This window comes from Carcharhinus amblyrhynchos, chromosome 31, assembly GCF_965287045.1.
Source record: "Carcharhinus amblyrhynchos chromosome 31, sCarAmb.v2.hapA, whole genome shotgun sequence".
NCBI classification, from domain to species: Eukaryota; Metazoa; Chordata; class Chondrichthyes; order Carcharhiniformes; family Carcharhinidae; genus Carcharhinus; species Carcharhinus amblyrhynchos.
Genome location: NC_137354.1, coordinates 14,013,230 through 14,030,495, shown reverse-complemented (window position 1 = coordinate 14,030,495; position 17,266 = coordinate 14,013,230). Strand labels below are relative to the sequence as shown.

General features: G+C 38.2%; 1 protein-coding gene across 1 annotated transcript in view; it reads left to right on the top strand.

Annotated features, from left to right (window-relative positions):
• The window catches only part of chuk (component of inhibitor of nuclear factor kappa B kinase complex), a 75,202-nt gene extending 59,379 nt beyond the window's left edge, over window positions 1-15,823 (top strand). Inside the window, exons 16-22 of the mRNA XM_080215895.1 lie at window positions 1,357-1,466; window positions 3,024-3,073; window positions 4,332-4,431; window positions 8,456-8,603; window positions 9,989-10,131; window positions 10,456-10,555; window positions 11,238-15,823. Coding sequence (XP_080072021.1) covers window positions 1,357-1,466; window positions 3,024-3,073; window positions 4,332-4,431; window positions 8,456-8,603; window positions 9,989-10,131; window positions 10,456-10,555; window positions 11,238-11,285 — 699 coding nt within the window. The 3' untranslated portion in view covers window positions 11,286-15,823. The remainder of the gene's footprint in view (window positions 1-1,356; window positions 1,467-3,023; window positions 3,074-4,331; window positions 4,432-8,455; window positions 8,604-9,988; window positions 10,132-10,455; window positions 10,556-11,237) is intronic.
• Window positions 15,824-17,266: the final 1,443 nt, after the last annotated feature.

Here is a 17,266-nt window from a genome sequence, read left to right as displayed (position 1 = left end):
AAAAGTACCAGTCTATCCAGCCTCTCCTTATAATTCAAACCATCAAGTCCTGTTAGCATCTTAGTAAATCTTTTCTGCACTCTTTCTAGTTTAATAATATCCTTTCTATAATAGGGTGACCAGAAAAGTATTTCAAGTGTGGCCTTAACAATGTCCAGTGCAACTTTAACAAGAAGTTCCAATTCCTGTATTCAGTGTTCTGACCGATGAAACCAAGCGTGCCAAATGCCTTCTTCACCTCTCTGTCCACCTGTGACTCCACTTACATAAGAACATAAGAAATAGGAGCAGGAGTAGGCCATCTAGCCCTTCGAGCTTGCCCCGCCATTCAATAAGATCATGGCTGATCTGTCGCTGCTCAGTTCCACTTTCCCGCCCTCTCCCCATAACCCTTAATCCCCTCTCTTATCAAGAACCCATCAACCCGCTTCTTAAAAATATTTAGCGAGGCAGCCTCCACCACTTCAACGGGCAGAGAATTCCAGAGATTCACCACCCTTTGAGTGAAGAAGTTCCTCCTCAACTCCGTTCTAAACCGCCTCCCCTTTATCTTGAGGCTGTGCCCCCTAGTCCCTACTGTCTTTTTTGAGCGGGAAGAGTCTCTCCACCTCTATCCTAACCATCCCATTCATCATCTTATACGTCTCAATGAGATCTCCCCTCATTCTTCTAAACTCTAACGAGTACAAGCCTAGTTTATTCAGCCTCTCCTCATAGCTCAACCCCCTCAACTCCGGTATCAGCCTAGTAAACCTCCTCTGCACTCCCTCCAAGGCCAAAATATCCTTGCACAGGTGCGGTGCCCAAAACTGCACACAGTACTCCAGCTGCGGCCTCACCAATGCCCTATACAGCTGCAGCAAGACCTCCCTACTTTTATATTCAATCCCCCTCGCTATGAAGGCCAGCATCCCATTCGCCTTCCTGACCACCTGCTGCACCTGCAAGCTGGGTTTTTGCGACTCATGCACAAGGACCCTGTTGATGCCTATTTAGATAATGATGTGGAGATGCCAGCGTTGGACTGGAGTAGGCACAGTAAGAAGTCTCACAACATGGTGATGACTCACCTGATGAAGGGGCAGCGCTCCAAAAGCTTGTGGCTTGTGCTACCGAATAAACCTATTGGACTTTATCCTGGTACTGTGAGACTTCTTAACTGTATTTCAATATTGACAGGGAGGAAGAGATGCAACCCAATTACTGTCCATCACATTCCATATGTATGTCTAAGCAACTGAATAAACTAATTATTCCATATATAATGGCCCTTCTGGGATAATTTACTTCAAGGATAACAATAATAATGGAATCTACAGCTCATTTCATTTTCAGAAATTTTTTTGGACATTTTAGGCTGCTGAAATTGGTCATTTGGAAGAACAAATCGTGGGACTGCACAGTGAAATAGTGGAACTGCAGAGAAGCCCGTATGCGAGGCGGCAGGGAGATGTTATGGAAAACCTGTAAGGAAAAAAAAATTCCTAATACAATAGATTTCTGCATAATCTTCTAAAGTGGCAACTTGTATTTTCCTAAAATAAACTTGTGGAAATCAGTGGATTGCCACAGTGTCTGGTCAAAAGTGCCAACTTCATACACTCGACCATCTTAATTCAACGAACATGAACCCATTAACTGCCTAAAGTCTAACTCCATTTTGTTCATTTCTTTTAAGTTTGAAGTTTATTTATTAGTGTCTCAAGTAGGCTTACACCGGCACTGCAGTGAAGTTACTGTGAAAATCCCCTAGTCACCATCCTCTCATACCTCTTCAGGTACAATGAGGGAAAATTTAGCATGGCCAATTGCTCTTCTCCAGTCAAAAGTGACGAATGATAGAAGACACAAGAAAATGATATTACACAGAGTGTCAAATATGTTAGTTTTCACTGCCACGGCAATTGTGAAAATATTCATATGTGCTTTAATTGTCACCTGTGTGAAAGCAAGTCGCTGCAGAGGTGACAGTTCTAGATCATCCTTTCAGAAAATGCCTATAGTTTTTCTGTTATAGCATTAAAGTTTTTAAACGATCCCAGGAGTTATGTCTCCAACTCTGCCCCTTTAAGCTTTTCCCTCTTAAGTTTTCTTTGCAAAATCTTGGATACTGAAGCCAATTGTCATTCACCTGATAATGACTGAAGTCATATTTTTCCAATGAAAATATTTAAATAAGCTTTTATGTGGATGAGATATAATTGAAAGAGGTGTTTCCGTTTCAAGTCCCACTCCCTTGATAGGGCATATATTGATTCCTAGAAAAAACAGTAAGTTCCATTTTCAACATCATGTAAATCTGGAGTCAAATGTAATATAAACCACTAAATCTAGTTCTATCACTTAGAATCATAGAATCCTACAATGCAGAAGGAGGCCATTCAGTCCATCGAGTCTGCACCAACAATTATCCCATCAAGGCCCTTTCTCGTAGCCCCATGTATTTACCCTAGCTAGTTCCCCTGACACGAAGGGGCAATTTATCATGGCCAATCCACCTAACCCGCACGTCTTTGGATTTGGTGTGTTTTTGACTTTCGGTCATTGTCAAAATGTATAATTTTATTGAATAACATAGAATCCATTTTTGAGTAGGAAAAAAAGTCCCAATTCTGGTTAAGACAAGCAAATCTATCATTGTCCAGTTGTGTTAATTAGTGTAAAATCTGAAACTGCGAATACAGATATGGGAAATACTTTCCTCTTGAGCAAGTAGAAAGGTAAATATATTTCTAAACTTAAAGGAAAATGTATTGTGCTGTTGCACAGAAAGCAATAATTTAGTTCAGAGCTTTCATGAGGACAAATGCTTTAAGACAGTGCTTAGATTGAATAAAACCCAGAAAAATCTATAAGTATGCTTTCAGCAGAACAGTGCAATCATCCACATGTTTAGATTAATTTATGAAAGGAATTATTTATGGCAAGTAATGGTCCTTCAACAGACATAACAATTCATTAGATTGATTTACAAGTATGTTGACGTAATAAATCATTTCACTAATCATAATTTTCCTTTCTAGAGAAAAGAAAGCCATCGATTTATACAAGAAGCTCAAGGGAAAACCTAAAGGTATTGTGCACGTTTTTAACTCTGCAGATTTAGCTTAATCTTTGTGAACATAGAACAGCATATAAAATTCTCAGATTTCTGATTAGATTTTATCATAGACGGCCCATAAACAATCGATCCTCGTTGACTTTAACCTGGTATAGGGGCCTTCTCACAAAGAAGAGTAACCAGTTTTAATGTGTGGTGCTCTAGTTTGTCTGAACTCAGTCTATCTTTGTGAGGGCCTGAGTTAAGACTTGTGAACTGTTGCAGAGCATGGAAATTTGTTGGATCATGTTAAGGTAGAATAAATGATGAAAATGAGCAGCAAAACTCTCAAGATGTATGGGTGCATTATGGTTATCTTAGTGACGATTGAGCACACGCTATCTCATAGCAACAATTAGAAGTTGGCAGTTTCACCAAAAACCATTCTTGCCTCTTTTCAATCCAGTTATGGTAAAGTATTGAGTTCTAAAAATGTGACCACAATTTCTTGCAGCCAGTCTTTGCGTAATGCCTTCCAGCATCCAAGTTGCAAGTGTAAATCCAAGTATTTCTTTTATGCAGTGTGGGTTTCTGCCTCTGTCACCCTTTTGGCCAGAGTAACAGAAATAAAACAGCATCATTTGTTGTCCAACTAATTTATTAGATGATTTTCAATTTAATGATTTATTTTTGTGTCTGCATCTTTAGTTGTATGGTTTATAGATGTGGCTCACATCAAGTTCATTCACTGCCACAGAATTCAACGCTTTTGTCTGACTTGAGAGGGGTTTTAGTATTAAAAACATACATTACAACACCTACGAATGACTGAAATGTCCTGGATTGGATCCCTCACAAAACAATCTTAATCCTTGGCACTGCACACATTTGATCCTCATCTAATCATTTAAAGACTTGGTGTATCTACTCAGTAACATTGGTGGCAGTGGAATTGGTGTGTCTTTGATCTGTTAGCAGCCTGGTTATGGGCAATTTGTTTTTGTCTCCGCAAAACAAATAACCTCAGAGTCTAGAGGATGAGAAGCCCATGATTTGTCTATTAACAGATGGCACCAATCCCACTGCCATCAATATTATTGAATAGATGTGCTCGAGTGCATCTGGCCTTTTGAAATATTTCAGTGCAGGTTCCATGTACAAGTGCTAGAAATAGGATTATTTTACAAAATAATTGATAGAGCAGCTTTCTTCTCTTTATCGTTCGAAGTTCAACACATTCCAAAAAATATCCTTTCCGAGTGTAATAATAATACATTATTCTGTTTTTAAGATTCCCATCAATATGGAGACAGTACAGAAATGGTAAAGATCATTGTTCAAACAGTACAGAATCAAGATCGGGTGCTGAAGGAGCTTTATGCCCATCTCAGGTACGTATGCTTGAGATTTTTGTTGCTGTTTTTTAGGTAGTTAAAAGATTTGTCAACATTTCAGTGTATACTTCACTTTTATGTGGACTAACGTATGTTTTGGGAAGATTGTCATTGAACCTATAAGAATGATTTTAAAAAAACATAGAAAGCACAGGTAAAGTTCACATGTGTTTTTGTAACTCAATCTCTCACTCACTTGAGCCACTTTAAAGGAGAATCCATTTGAGCTCATTGCAACAGGCTTAGGGAACAGAAAAATCAGCCGTAATTCTTGCCCTAATTCCTAACTATTGACCCTTGCAGGATGTCTGCATGTATCGATGTTGAACAAGAGTGAGGTCAAGCTTGGCTGCAATACCTGTTTCCTACTACACCCCTCCCCCCCCCCCCCCACCTTCCTCATCATCGGTGTCAAGTCTTGCATATTAGTAATGGTTCTTTGATGTAAACCATTTATAGATTGTTGGCAATAAACCATCAGAGTGCCCAAGAAATTGGGCATTAATTTATTGTTTAAAACAATTGCATTCATGAAATAACCATAGCAGATCAAATGTGTGTGTCACTTGTGAGATCTTAATGGTCTCGTGCACCACTGCATTCCAAGAATAGATTTGAAAATTCTGTTAATGATCACAACAAATATTTCAATGAGCTCTGTGCTGCATAAGGGCACAGTAGTAATTAAAATGTTCAGGCATACCTCCCGCTTAATCATCTTGTCATCCAGCATTTGTTATATTGAAAATTGTATGTGCTTCAGTTATAGCATTAGATTTAAGTTACCAGTTTTCTTTCCACCCACCGATTCTTATACAAAATATGTTGTATTTGTTCAATTTTGCATATAAAGTGTGTCATTTTGAAAAGCCAGGGTGCTGCAGTTTTAATATTTAAGTTATGCATTTAATGCAAAGACATATGTTGTGATTTATGTTCCTATTTCAAAATGAAAATGTGTAAAAATGAATGATTTTGTAGGAATTGTAATGAGGGCCCTACTGACTTGCACCATTTGGGAAGGTGGGCTGAGTTTCATCTCCTATTGATCATTATTCATTGCTAATGGAGTCATCTTGGGTGTATGGGTGTGACTCATTCATTATTTATTGGCTCAACTTCTTCCTGATTGTTCACTTTAACTCCGTGATTCTTTGAATTCATCCTTGGGATGGAGGTATTATTACAAAGCCAGCATCTATTGCTTTGTCCTCCCCCTCCCTCGCTGTCTTCCCCTGCCATTCTCCTTACAAAGGCTGTGGTGGAAGCTTTCCTGAACCACTGTCATAGTGCTGTTGGAAAGGGAATTTTTATTCAATAATGATTAATGACAGCAATATATTTCCAAGTCATGATGGTGGAATTTGCAGGTGATTGTATAGATGTGTGCCTGCTATCCTTATCTTTCTGATTGGCGGAGGTGGCAGGTTTGGGAGCTGCTGTGAAGCCTTTCCAAATTGCTGCAATACATCCTTGTAAACAAAGTAGCCACAATACACCAGTGTTAGAGAAGGTGGATGCTTCGGCTTGTGGATGAAGCATTGACTAAGCAGGACTGCAGCTGCACCAATGCAGGCAAGTGGTGTGTAGAAAGTACTCCATCAACCTCCTGACTTGCACCTTGCAAGTGCTTAAGAGGCCTTGGGAAGTCAGGATGCGTGCAACTTGCTGGAGAATATTCAGCTTCTGACTTTTTTTTTGCAGTCACGTTTATGTGACAGGTCCACTTTAGTTTCTGATCATTGTAATTCAATTATATTGTTAATTGCTTCACATTATTAATAGTGCAGCTTGACCAATCATAAGTACAGAATTTTAATACTGTCTCTTCGTTAAGTACATACAGAATCTTCGATTCATTGCACAGTGTTTCAAAATTGCCAATAATGTTGTGGGCTGCGACATCCACTAGATCAAATCTGTAGGACTGTTTTCATTCTATTTATCATCCTGGGGCTAAAGAGATGATCCTTTAAAACAGAGATCATAGATCATAGAACCCTACAGTGCAGAAAGAGGCCCTTTGGCCCATTGAGTCTGCACCGAACACAATCCCACCCAGGCCCTACCCCCCATCCCTACATATTTTACCCACTAATCCCTCTAACCTACGCATCCCTGGACACCAAGGGGCAATTTCTTAGCATGGCCAATCAACCTAACCCGCACATCTTTGGACTGTGGGAGGAAGCCGGAGTACCTGGAGGAAACCCATGCAGACACGAGGAGAATGTGCAAACTCCACACAGACAGTGACCTGAGCCGGGAATTGGACCCAGGACCCTGGAGCTGTGAAGCAGCCCTGCTAACCACTGTGCTACTGCGCCGCCCCAAATGAGGGGAAATTCCTTCAGCCAGAGACTGCTGAATCTGTGGAACTCTTTGCTGCAGAAGATTGTGGAGGCCAGGTCATTGAGTGTCTTTAAGAAAGAGATAGATAGGTTCCTGATTAATAAGGGGATCGGGGTTGTGGGGAAAAGGCAGGAGAATGGGGATGAGAAAAATATCAGCCATGATTGAATGGCGGAGCAGATGCGATAGGCCAAGTGGCCTAATTCTGCTCCTATGTCTTAGGGTTTAATGGGGATGACAACATTTGCTTGGTTTTTCAATACTAAAAGCTTGTTCCCATCAGTCATAAGCTGCAATGTATTTTGTGATACATAGTAAACATTCCCTTAGCAACGGCATCATGGCCAGTGAACAGAAGATCTGGACTATTCAACAGATGTCGCATTCTATCATGGAAACCCTGAAGGAACTAATGATGTTTCGTTAATTTAGATATTGTCTTCTGTGATGTCATAAGCACTGTATACTGCACTTTGTTCACAATGATTGTATGAGTGATAAAGCTCACTCACTAGATGAAAATGAGATCCAATGAACCTATAATCTCTGACTTCCACATGTTGCTTCTAAATGGTTATAACACAGTGCAATTTCTGATCTGGTGATGTTTCCTACTAGTGAGTTTTTAAAGGTAGAGTGCCGGAAAGCTAGTAAAAAAGTGCCTTTTTTTATATTGCGCAGTACACTTACTGGTACTCTGTATTTTTATATCATCTTTAATATTAAATATCCCAGGCTCTTCACAGTTGGTTATAAAGCAAAATTTAACACAAAGCCACATGAGAAAGTAAAAGGTCAGATGAACAAAAACTTAATCGTAGAAGCAGGTTTTAAGGAGTGACTAAGGGAAGAAAAAATGAGAGGTTTAGAGGAGGAATTCCAAAGCTTAAGGCTTTGGCAGCTAAAAGCCACCAATGATGGAGCAGTTAAAACTAGGGATGCTCTCGTGGCCAGAATTAGAGTGCAGAGATATTGGAGCATTACAGGTCTGGAGGGGAGGGGCAAGGTCATGGAGGTTTGAAAACAAGTTTGAGTATATTAAGATCAAGACATCAGCTAACGGAGAGAAGTTGTAGGTCATTGAGCATAGGGGTGACAGATGAACAGGACCTGAGGTGGGTTGGGATATGAGCACAGAGTTTTGAATGATTGAATTTACAGAAGGTAAATGACGATAGGTCAGGAAGGTGTGCGTTCAAATAATCAAGTCTAGAGATGACAAAGACATGGCTGAGGATTTCACAAGCAGATGAGGCGGGGGCAGAGTTGGGCAAAGCTATAAAGGTAGAAATAGGCACAGATGCATGGTGGGAAGCTCATCTTGGGATAAAGTATCACATAAGGTTGCAAATAGTCTGATTCAACTCATAGATGCTGGGGAGAGAGAGCGTGTCAGTGACTAGGGAACTCTGTGTGTTCAGGGGATTAAAGACGATGCTTTTTCTTCTCCTAATATTTAATAGTCCCAAAACTGAAATACTGCAATAGACCTTTAGTTTGTTCTAGCTCTGGCAAACAAAGTTTTACAGTGTTGTCAAACCAAGTGTGTTGATTTATTTTCTTGCTGCATGTAGTTTGATCATCAGTGTTTCCTTTGTAAATGATATATTATCACCAAACTGTCTTGAGAGGTCTTTCTTTAACCATTATCTTTCTTTGTGTCTTATAGTAAACTTTTGGCTTGCAAACAGAAGATCATTGATCTTTTTCCAAAGATTGAACAAGCACTTGATAATATTAGAGAAAATGAAAAAATGTTATTGAGATCACAAGAAAAGAGGCAGAAAGAAATATGGTATTTGTTAAAAATTGCTTGTGTAAGTACTTTGTTCCACAAATCTAGAGGTAATGAGATTAAGTAAAACAAAATCTGTCACTACAGTCAATCTTATCATACCATGATTATTGTCGTCACAGTTACCCATTAGGGTATGTTCCGTTCTTTGCACTTCATACTGTCACAAAGTAGTAAATCTTTAAGATAATGAATGTTCATACATTTTAGTGTTGTTTTTCTCTTTATACCCCCAGTGTTATTTGTTTACCGTCACATTTACTTCATGATTTCTCCCCATCCAAGTTACCCTGTACTAACTTCTGTGACTGGGGAGTGAACAGGTGACTTGACTTCTGCATCAGCAGTAAAGCTATTGAATAGGATAGTAATTTCACTTCTGAACTTCCTATACCTTGTCCTGGCATGTGCCTCGTAGTCAGTTTACCTTTTCATTAAATTTTGGTTATGACTGCTGAGTTCCTGTACAATGATCTTGTATTTCAAGTCCTATCAAAGTAGTTAGATGTGCGAAGGTCTTTGATTTGCTAAAACCTAGCATTTCGTATACTTTCAGTGATCACTTGCACATCACCATGTGACACCATAAAACCTGCTAATACTGCTGCTTATTGCTTGACAACAAAGTAAATCAGTGGACAGTTTATACAGTGGAGGGACACATACTAAATGCTGGAAAGTGGGATTGGGCTCAGTGGATTGTTTTCCAGCTGGTGCAGACACAATGGACCAAGTGGACTCTTTCTGTGCCATTAACCTTCTGTGATTCTATAGCAAAACATGAATCTGTTCTGAAAATCTAATTGTGCCGTCATTAAGCTTTTTCCTGCCCCCGTTACACTGAAATTTAGCAGAGTTGAGACCCACACAAACTTAACCTCTGCTTTGAATGTGTTGTGGAACCTGCTGGGAAGATGAGGGGAGGCACTTTTTCCTCAGGCACAACCTTCATTTATATGTAATGTATCTTCTAATGCCTGTGCCCTGCCCCTCCCCTTTTGTAGCTTACTAACAATTGTACAGTCACCTTTTAAACAAGAGGTGTTTCTATATTTCTTTCTTTTCCAATGCCCCTATACCACTGCACATCATTCTCTGCCACGTGAACTGATGGATGACAAGCTGCCAGAAATCCTTTTGAGCAAATTTGACATCAGCCTATTGAATATCTCTGAGTGTAACTGGGATGGATTCACTGCCAAAATTTCCTGCCTTCTTGGTGCTTCTTCAACCTGGCCTAGCCATTATCGGAAATTTATTATGGAAAAGATTTTTGATTTTGCATCCGTGCTTGCTATATGGCAGTGAGCTTAAACACTGCTCACCTCTCTTTGAAATGAATGGTGTTGCATGTTTAATGCAGTGAGTTGATCTTAAACATTCTGTTGGATATTTCATTCCTTTCAGAGCACAGCTCGAGGCCCTGACAGTGCAAGTCCAGTGTCTTCTGGTTCACCCCATGGTTTAGGATGGGCACAGCAAGGGCAGAACTTTATGCCACAAAATGCCTTGCCTAATCCTTTGTCCTCAATGTCTGCAATGAAAAACAGGTAGGTAGTTCCAGCACTTTGCCTACTTCTACTTTTGTATTTGCAATGATACTTTAATGTTCAATACTTCTGTTTTTGTGAATATGTGAAACATGCTGTTTGCTCTAGATGCTAATCATCATGTCTGAAATGCTTTCAGAATGTGTAAACCCAAATATGTGAGGAGAAAAGCTAATAAATAGCATGGTGTTCACATGTCTCCTGTAAAACAACATTGGTTTTCAAAATGTGGTGTCTGTTATGTACACTGCCAGTCTTGATATCAACCCCAATTGTTGAACACAAAATAATTCACTTGATGAGCTCATTCTTTATTCCCTACAGTGAATCTTCACTGTCTGTCATTGAAGAGAACCAAACTTTCTGCAGCCAGTTGCACAATTTGATGCGGGAAACTCTATTAGAACAGAATAATAGCATATCGGTAAGAACTATTCAGAATTTCAAATAACAGATAATATTTTTAGAAAATACTAATTCTTTTGAATACTGAAATTTCCTTAAAGTAATGTTTTGCTGTGAGTCTTTTTTCTGTGATTTGAATTATGACCTGGCGCTCCCTAATCGCTGGCATTACAATAACGTGGTTTCTTTAGCAATATTATTGAAGTTACTGCTGCAATAGGTAACCATGTCTGCTGCAATGCAATTTTGCTACAAATCCTGGTAGTACAATCATCTACCACTCAAACACTCCAGCAATTCAACAGTTTTTGGAAAATAAATATTACTAAATATCTTAACATTATGAATTAATGTAAATTTCAAGAATGTAAATTCAATATTAAATCTCCTATGGTAAAATCAATGACCATCACACTATTTCTTGATGACAATGTAAACATTTTCATCAAAGCTAAGGGATATTGATGTTCACAAGGTTGTTCAGAGTCTGTAATTTGTTTTGTCTGGACGTAAGAGCAGTTTGGTACCTTGGAAGTACTTGATCTCTGATGTCTATTGCTTAGTTAACCTGAAGGTTTATCAGTTTCGCTATTACAAGTCTATACTTGGTAAGGTAAAAGATGGATAGAGAGAATGAAAAATTGACTTTCATTATAGTCATTGACCCAGTCGTCAGTATCGATCAACTCCTTCTTTTTCAGTCTCTAGATTGGAGCTGGCTCGAAGAAACGTTATCAGACAGACACTGAAATACATATTTCGGCATTGCAGTTGATTCCTTGAGTGCTGAACACCAGAAAACCTTGAGTCAATCATGATTTGTTGTGAACACTATGAAGAAAAGCATAATTCTGGAGCCTGGAACTTGAATCCTGCTGTGCCTCAGACCCACATCTCTTGGACTTCGCTTGCACTCTTTCTGCACAAGATAATGCAAGAAAATACTGCACCTGTTTATTAAACTGCTTTTGGCTTCGTCATTCTTCATTTTTATACCACAGTTACAATGATAGTAGTTCAGGTAAAATTCTGTTAGATGTTTAATAAAAACAGAAATTTCTGGAAATAGAAAACAAGTCTGTCAGCAATTGAAAGAGAAAAGGTGGATTTACATTGAGTGGAGGTTGTTCATTGAAATTGGAAGATCTACACCTCAAATGTCTTGCTATTTTTATCAACAACTTCTAGACCTGCTGTATACATCGAACATTTGCAGTATATTTTTTATTTTGCTTGCTATTTTACATCAGTATTTACTTAATGGGGAAGAAATTTCAAGATGTAATGTCTTTCCAAATTCTCTTCTATATTGTAGCTGAAAAAGAATTTTAATTATTAGAAGAATTTATATTACTTGGAAATACACTTGGTCCCCATATAGCAATTAAAATCCACCTCTCTACTAAATCACTTAGGAAATCATAGAATAGAATCATTGAATCCCTATAATACCACTATAGCCACTCGGCCCATTGAGTCTGCACCAACCACAATCCCATCTGGGCCTTATTCCCATAACCCCACGTATTTAGCCTGCTAATTCCCCCTGACATGAGGGTCAAGTAGCATAGCCAGTCCACCTAACCTGCACATACTTGGACTGCAGGAGAAAAGCAGAACACCCAGCAGAGGAAAAGAGGAAACCCAGCAGACACGGGGAGAATATGCAAACTCCACACGGACAGTGACTCGGGGCCGGAATTGGACTCAGGTCCGTGGTGCTGTGAGGTAGCAGTGCTAACCACTGTTCCCCCATGTTGCCCTGGAGGGGTGAGTACTTTACTGTACCTTATCCCGAGGGGCCATGACTTTAAAGTGGCCAAAGATCCATAGAACCCTGGGGAGTGGTGTCCCATAATTGACCTGATGTGAAGTTGTGACCCTTGTACAATGGCATTCCCTCCTGACAGTGTACACAGAGTAACCTACCAACGACGGAAAACCAATTAAAGGCTTTGCATACAGGTTTCAAAATGAATTTTATACAAACATCAAAAATGAAATTCTCCTGGCTGTTACTTTATTCAATAAAAAGACAACCTGCAGATTTTCCTACTACTACAGTTTGTTTCTGAAAAGCAGCAACAAACATTCTTCATGGCTTAGAAGTTGCATTTTATAAACTTTACTGCAATATTTATGATGTGTGTAGTTATCTGAAGTCTTAATTTTTAGAAAACTTCCATGATGTTTGTAGAAATCAATTTTAAAACCTGTGTCTCTAACATTGCATCAATTGCCATTTAGAATAAGATTCTATGCAGCTATAGTGATACAAATTTGTGTACTATTATGATATCTGAGATTACTGCTAAAGCATCATGATTTAAAAATAATGGAAATGTAGTTTCTACTTGTGGAATGTAGTAAGACTAAGCAGGTCAATGAAAATGACCTTTGTCTTTATAAATGACACTGCATATATAAAACATCTAGAACGTGGCTTTCTGGTAAATTTGAAACTTGATCCTGGTCCAAATTGGGTGTCCTACCCCAATTCTCACTTTAGCTCTTAACATTCATAAGTTTGGGTGCTGCAATTTTAAATTGTGTTCAACTCTTTACAGGTTAAGTAAAAAGTTGATTTCAATGTTCACCCAATACTTATTTGTTTCTTTATCTTAAGCTGAAAGGCTGGGGTAAATTTTCAGAAGATCCATAGTTTGGAGGGAACTGTGGAAAAGGGAACTAAGAAGTTTAACTGGAAGTAAGGTCAAACCTTGAACAAAGGTTACAATGAAAGATGTTTTATATGCAGAGGCAAGAAAAGTTTGCACTCTACAAATGATTTCTTCTACTTTGGGAATATATTTGAAGGGCATTTTGTTCCTCTGTGCTTAAGTAATTAATGCTGTTCTCCACAAACATGCTCTTGGCCAATTTGAGGTTTACTCTGTCCATTTTGAGCACTAAAATTTACCAATTGTGGTTGAAGCAAAATAACTTCCACGTACAATGATTTTAACTCCTCAGTTTCCAGTGTTGTTCAGTGAGTTTGTCTACTTTATTGAAATTGTTCAGATTGAGAATCTAGGTAATGCAGGATCAATGTCTTCACATTTCACATATTAAATGTTTTTGTATCTGTGACAGAATGGATGAGACTTCATCCTGTCTCTAAGGGTTTGCTGAACTGTGTCCTGCAGTATAAATGTCCTACTTGTTGGTTATTTCTAACTGATCTGATGTATCTGATGGTTGAATGAGTGTGGGTGGGATTTTCCAGTCTTATCAGTGGCGGAACACATTGCTAGCGAGAATTGGAAACTTTGGCATTCCAGCCAAAACCCCAAATTTACTTTCAGCAGCACCTGAACATCCCAGCCACAAATGAGAATGGAGAATTTTGGCCTATGTATGAGCTACATCTCCCTGTACTTCATTATTTTTGAGTACATTTTTCCACATCCTCTTTCCTCATCTTCCTGGATCAAATACTTGGCTCAAAGAGTAGATTATTGCTCCAGGTACACTACCAGTGACGCTACAAAACTGATTGCTGACTTGACCCAGCAGCCGAGGGATTGCTGAACTTCTTTTGGACTCGTGATGGAATCTGACATTAGCAACACAACTGAAATTGGCAATTTGACAGATGGAAATTTTGGTCTTGACCTTGTATGACTCGCTGCTTAGCTCAACATTCTTTATGTTCCGAACTGATCCAGTACCCTTTGACCAATTTCCATCTTAATGTAATAATAACAGATGCAAAAAGATTTGTTTTTCCACTTATCTGTTCAGTCAGCCATCATGCTAAAACCTTTTGCTAGTTCTGTGACCAACTGTAAATGCATCTGCCACTGTAACTAATCCATATATTTTTGTTTTTAATTGACATATATAAATTGAAATAACATAACTGACAAACAGTGAGAGAGATAGAAATATTTCTGGCCGTGGGTTGGTTCTGTAGGAATCATTGACAACCAAAGTTATTTTATTATTTTTGTCAGGCAAACAATGTAAGTGCAGAATACACTTATTTATACTGAATAACCCAATGTTTATGCATAATAATGTTGCCTACTGTTTTGTGAGTTGCAATGACCTGACATGGTATAATTACCTACCCCCTGGGCTTTTGCTGTTGATTTAGTATGAACAAGAAATTTCTTTTTATCTAATCTTGTGCGTATTTCTGCTGTCATGCTAGTTGAGGCTGGACCTTGAAATATGAAATCAGATGAAAAGTTTTGCAGTGATCCCTCACAAATTATTTTGCTTTTCTGATTTCTTAAGACAGTGACCATAAGTTGTTGCCTGTATCATTTTGTAAAGCAATGTCATTAGTGCATACATGTTTACAATGGTTTAAGGGGGAAAAAAACTTTCAATGAAGGCATAAACCACTTTAAACCTTGTGTATAAACGATTGCACAGAGAAAATGCAACAAATATTGGGATAAGTTGGAAGTACATCTTTACACTTGTCTAAATTTTATATATGATATAAAGCATATGCAGGATCAGTGGAGAGAGACAGTGAATATACTTGGTTCTTCATAGCACACTGGCATCCTCTTTTACACAACAAACAGATTGTGCTGCTGTCAGTCATGTATCTCTTGTACATTTTCCAGTTTTACTTCTGACAGTGTTGATTGCACTTTTAAAATGTAACATTGTTTGAATCTTGTTTTAATTTTTGTTTGTTTACGTTATATAAAATGCTTCACATCGTTGCAATGTTTGCAATATGTTAGACAATGGGTATATTATCCACCACCACAATAAAAATTGTGGCCATGCCTGCTTTGTGTTCATGTCTTTTTCATCAATAATATCAAATATAAGAAAATACATATTTTACTCTTATCCTGAAAGCTGTCGTATGATTGGTTTAATTTATCATAAAACCAGATGCATTTATTCAAGCACAAGAAATGATTGAGCAAATTCTATTGATGAATATTTCTTTTAAGTCACATGTCCAAATTTCTTTAATAACCGAAGATCAACAGTTATGGGAGTATCAGTATGATGAACTTAAATTTTTGTTTTATTTTTAATGCATTTTAAGTTCTTAATTGCTCATGTTGAATTTGTTATTGTCTTTGTACTTTTACATTTTAAACTTTAATTTGTATTTATATAGCTCTGAAGTAGTAAAAATATGTAATTTTGTTTCTGTCATTCATTTGTATATTTGATATCTTGCATCTGTTGTATGCACCAAGGTGACTTTGATACATGATGTAAACTGTGTAAAATGTAAATGGTTCTCAAATCCACTGCTGTGGAGTTATTTTGTTGCAAATTGACATTAAAAAGCTATAAATTTAAATATTGTTCTCTTCATTTGGATCAGTTTTTCTCTTCTTTCCATTCTTAGGGTGCAATTTACCAACAATAACTTGTGTTTATATAGTGTCTTTACCATACTAAAGTATTCCAAGTAACGTCATGGGCATGATCAAATTAAATTGAACGCTAAGCCAAATGAATAGATTTTGGGGCAGATTCAAAGAGGTGAATTTTAAGGGGCATATTGAAGAAGGAAAGATAAGTGTGGAGGTTTAGAGATGGAATTGTAAAGCTTTAGTGTTTTAGCAACTGAAGGCATGTCTGCCAATGATAGAGCAATTAAAATCTGTGATGGTCAGTAAATTTGAATTGGAAGAGTGCAGAAATCTCTTAGGGTTGTAGGGCTGAAGGAAGTTAGTGTTGAGGGATGATTTTAAAATCAAGACATTACTTAACTGGGTGTCAGTGGAAGTCACCAAGAATTTTGGATTACCCAAAGTTTATAGTTAAGAGAACATGGGAGGCTGGAAGGCGGTGCAACGGAAAATCCTGTCTCGGTATCAAAAGCTTGGATAAGGAGTTCAACAGTGGGTCAACCTTGCTTCTATTCAGCACCATTGTAATGATCTCTTGTTCGTAAAATAATTTTAGAATGTATGTGAAAATATCAGCAAGTCTTTCTGTACCAAGCTTCACTGTGAGAGCTTCTGTACCTTCACTGTGAGAGTTCCCGTGTTCTCTGTAATAAAAATCCTGATGAGAAAACTTCTTTTAATTTTTTAAAAGTTTATTCTTATAAGGTGGAGAATACATTTCTGGCATATCTCCAGTTTCCCTGACAACTGAATGGTTAGGCCACCTCAAGATATCAAGAATCAATAGTTAAAGGACCGGAGTCACACGTAGACATGGTCAGCAAGAATTGACAACTTCCTACTCCTGAAGGATGTTAGTAGGGATATGGGTAGCTTTGACAGTTTTTTTATGCTTAGTTGTTTCAAATGCATGAAACTTTTCTTTCTTGACTGGAACATTGATGGATTTAACTTGAAGATGGATTTAGTTTGACAGTTATATGGATAAGATGGGTATAGAGGGATCTGGGCCAAATGCGAGCAATTGGGATTTTAAAAAATGGATGGCATGGACAAGTTGAGCCAAAGGGTCTGTTTCCATGCTGTAAGCCTCTATGACTGAGCATTCATAATCTAAACTCAAAATGCTGTCGGTGCTGGACATCTGCAATATAAATGTGTTAAAAGTAGTCTGGTCAGACTATCTGTGGAAAGAAGAACAGTCAATGTGTTTGGGTAGGGACCTTTCCTTTGTCCTTGCTTTCTGTAAGGACACTATTCCATTGTCTTAATCCACTCCTCCATCACCCCAGGATCATGTCCTTTTTCCACAACACCTTCCCATGTGAGTGAAGGTGCAATGACCTGCCTCCCCATGGTCCATGGATCCAAATCCTTTCTACATGAAA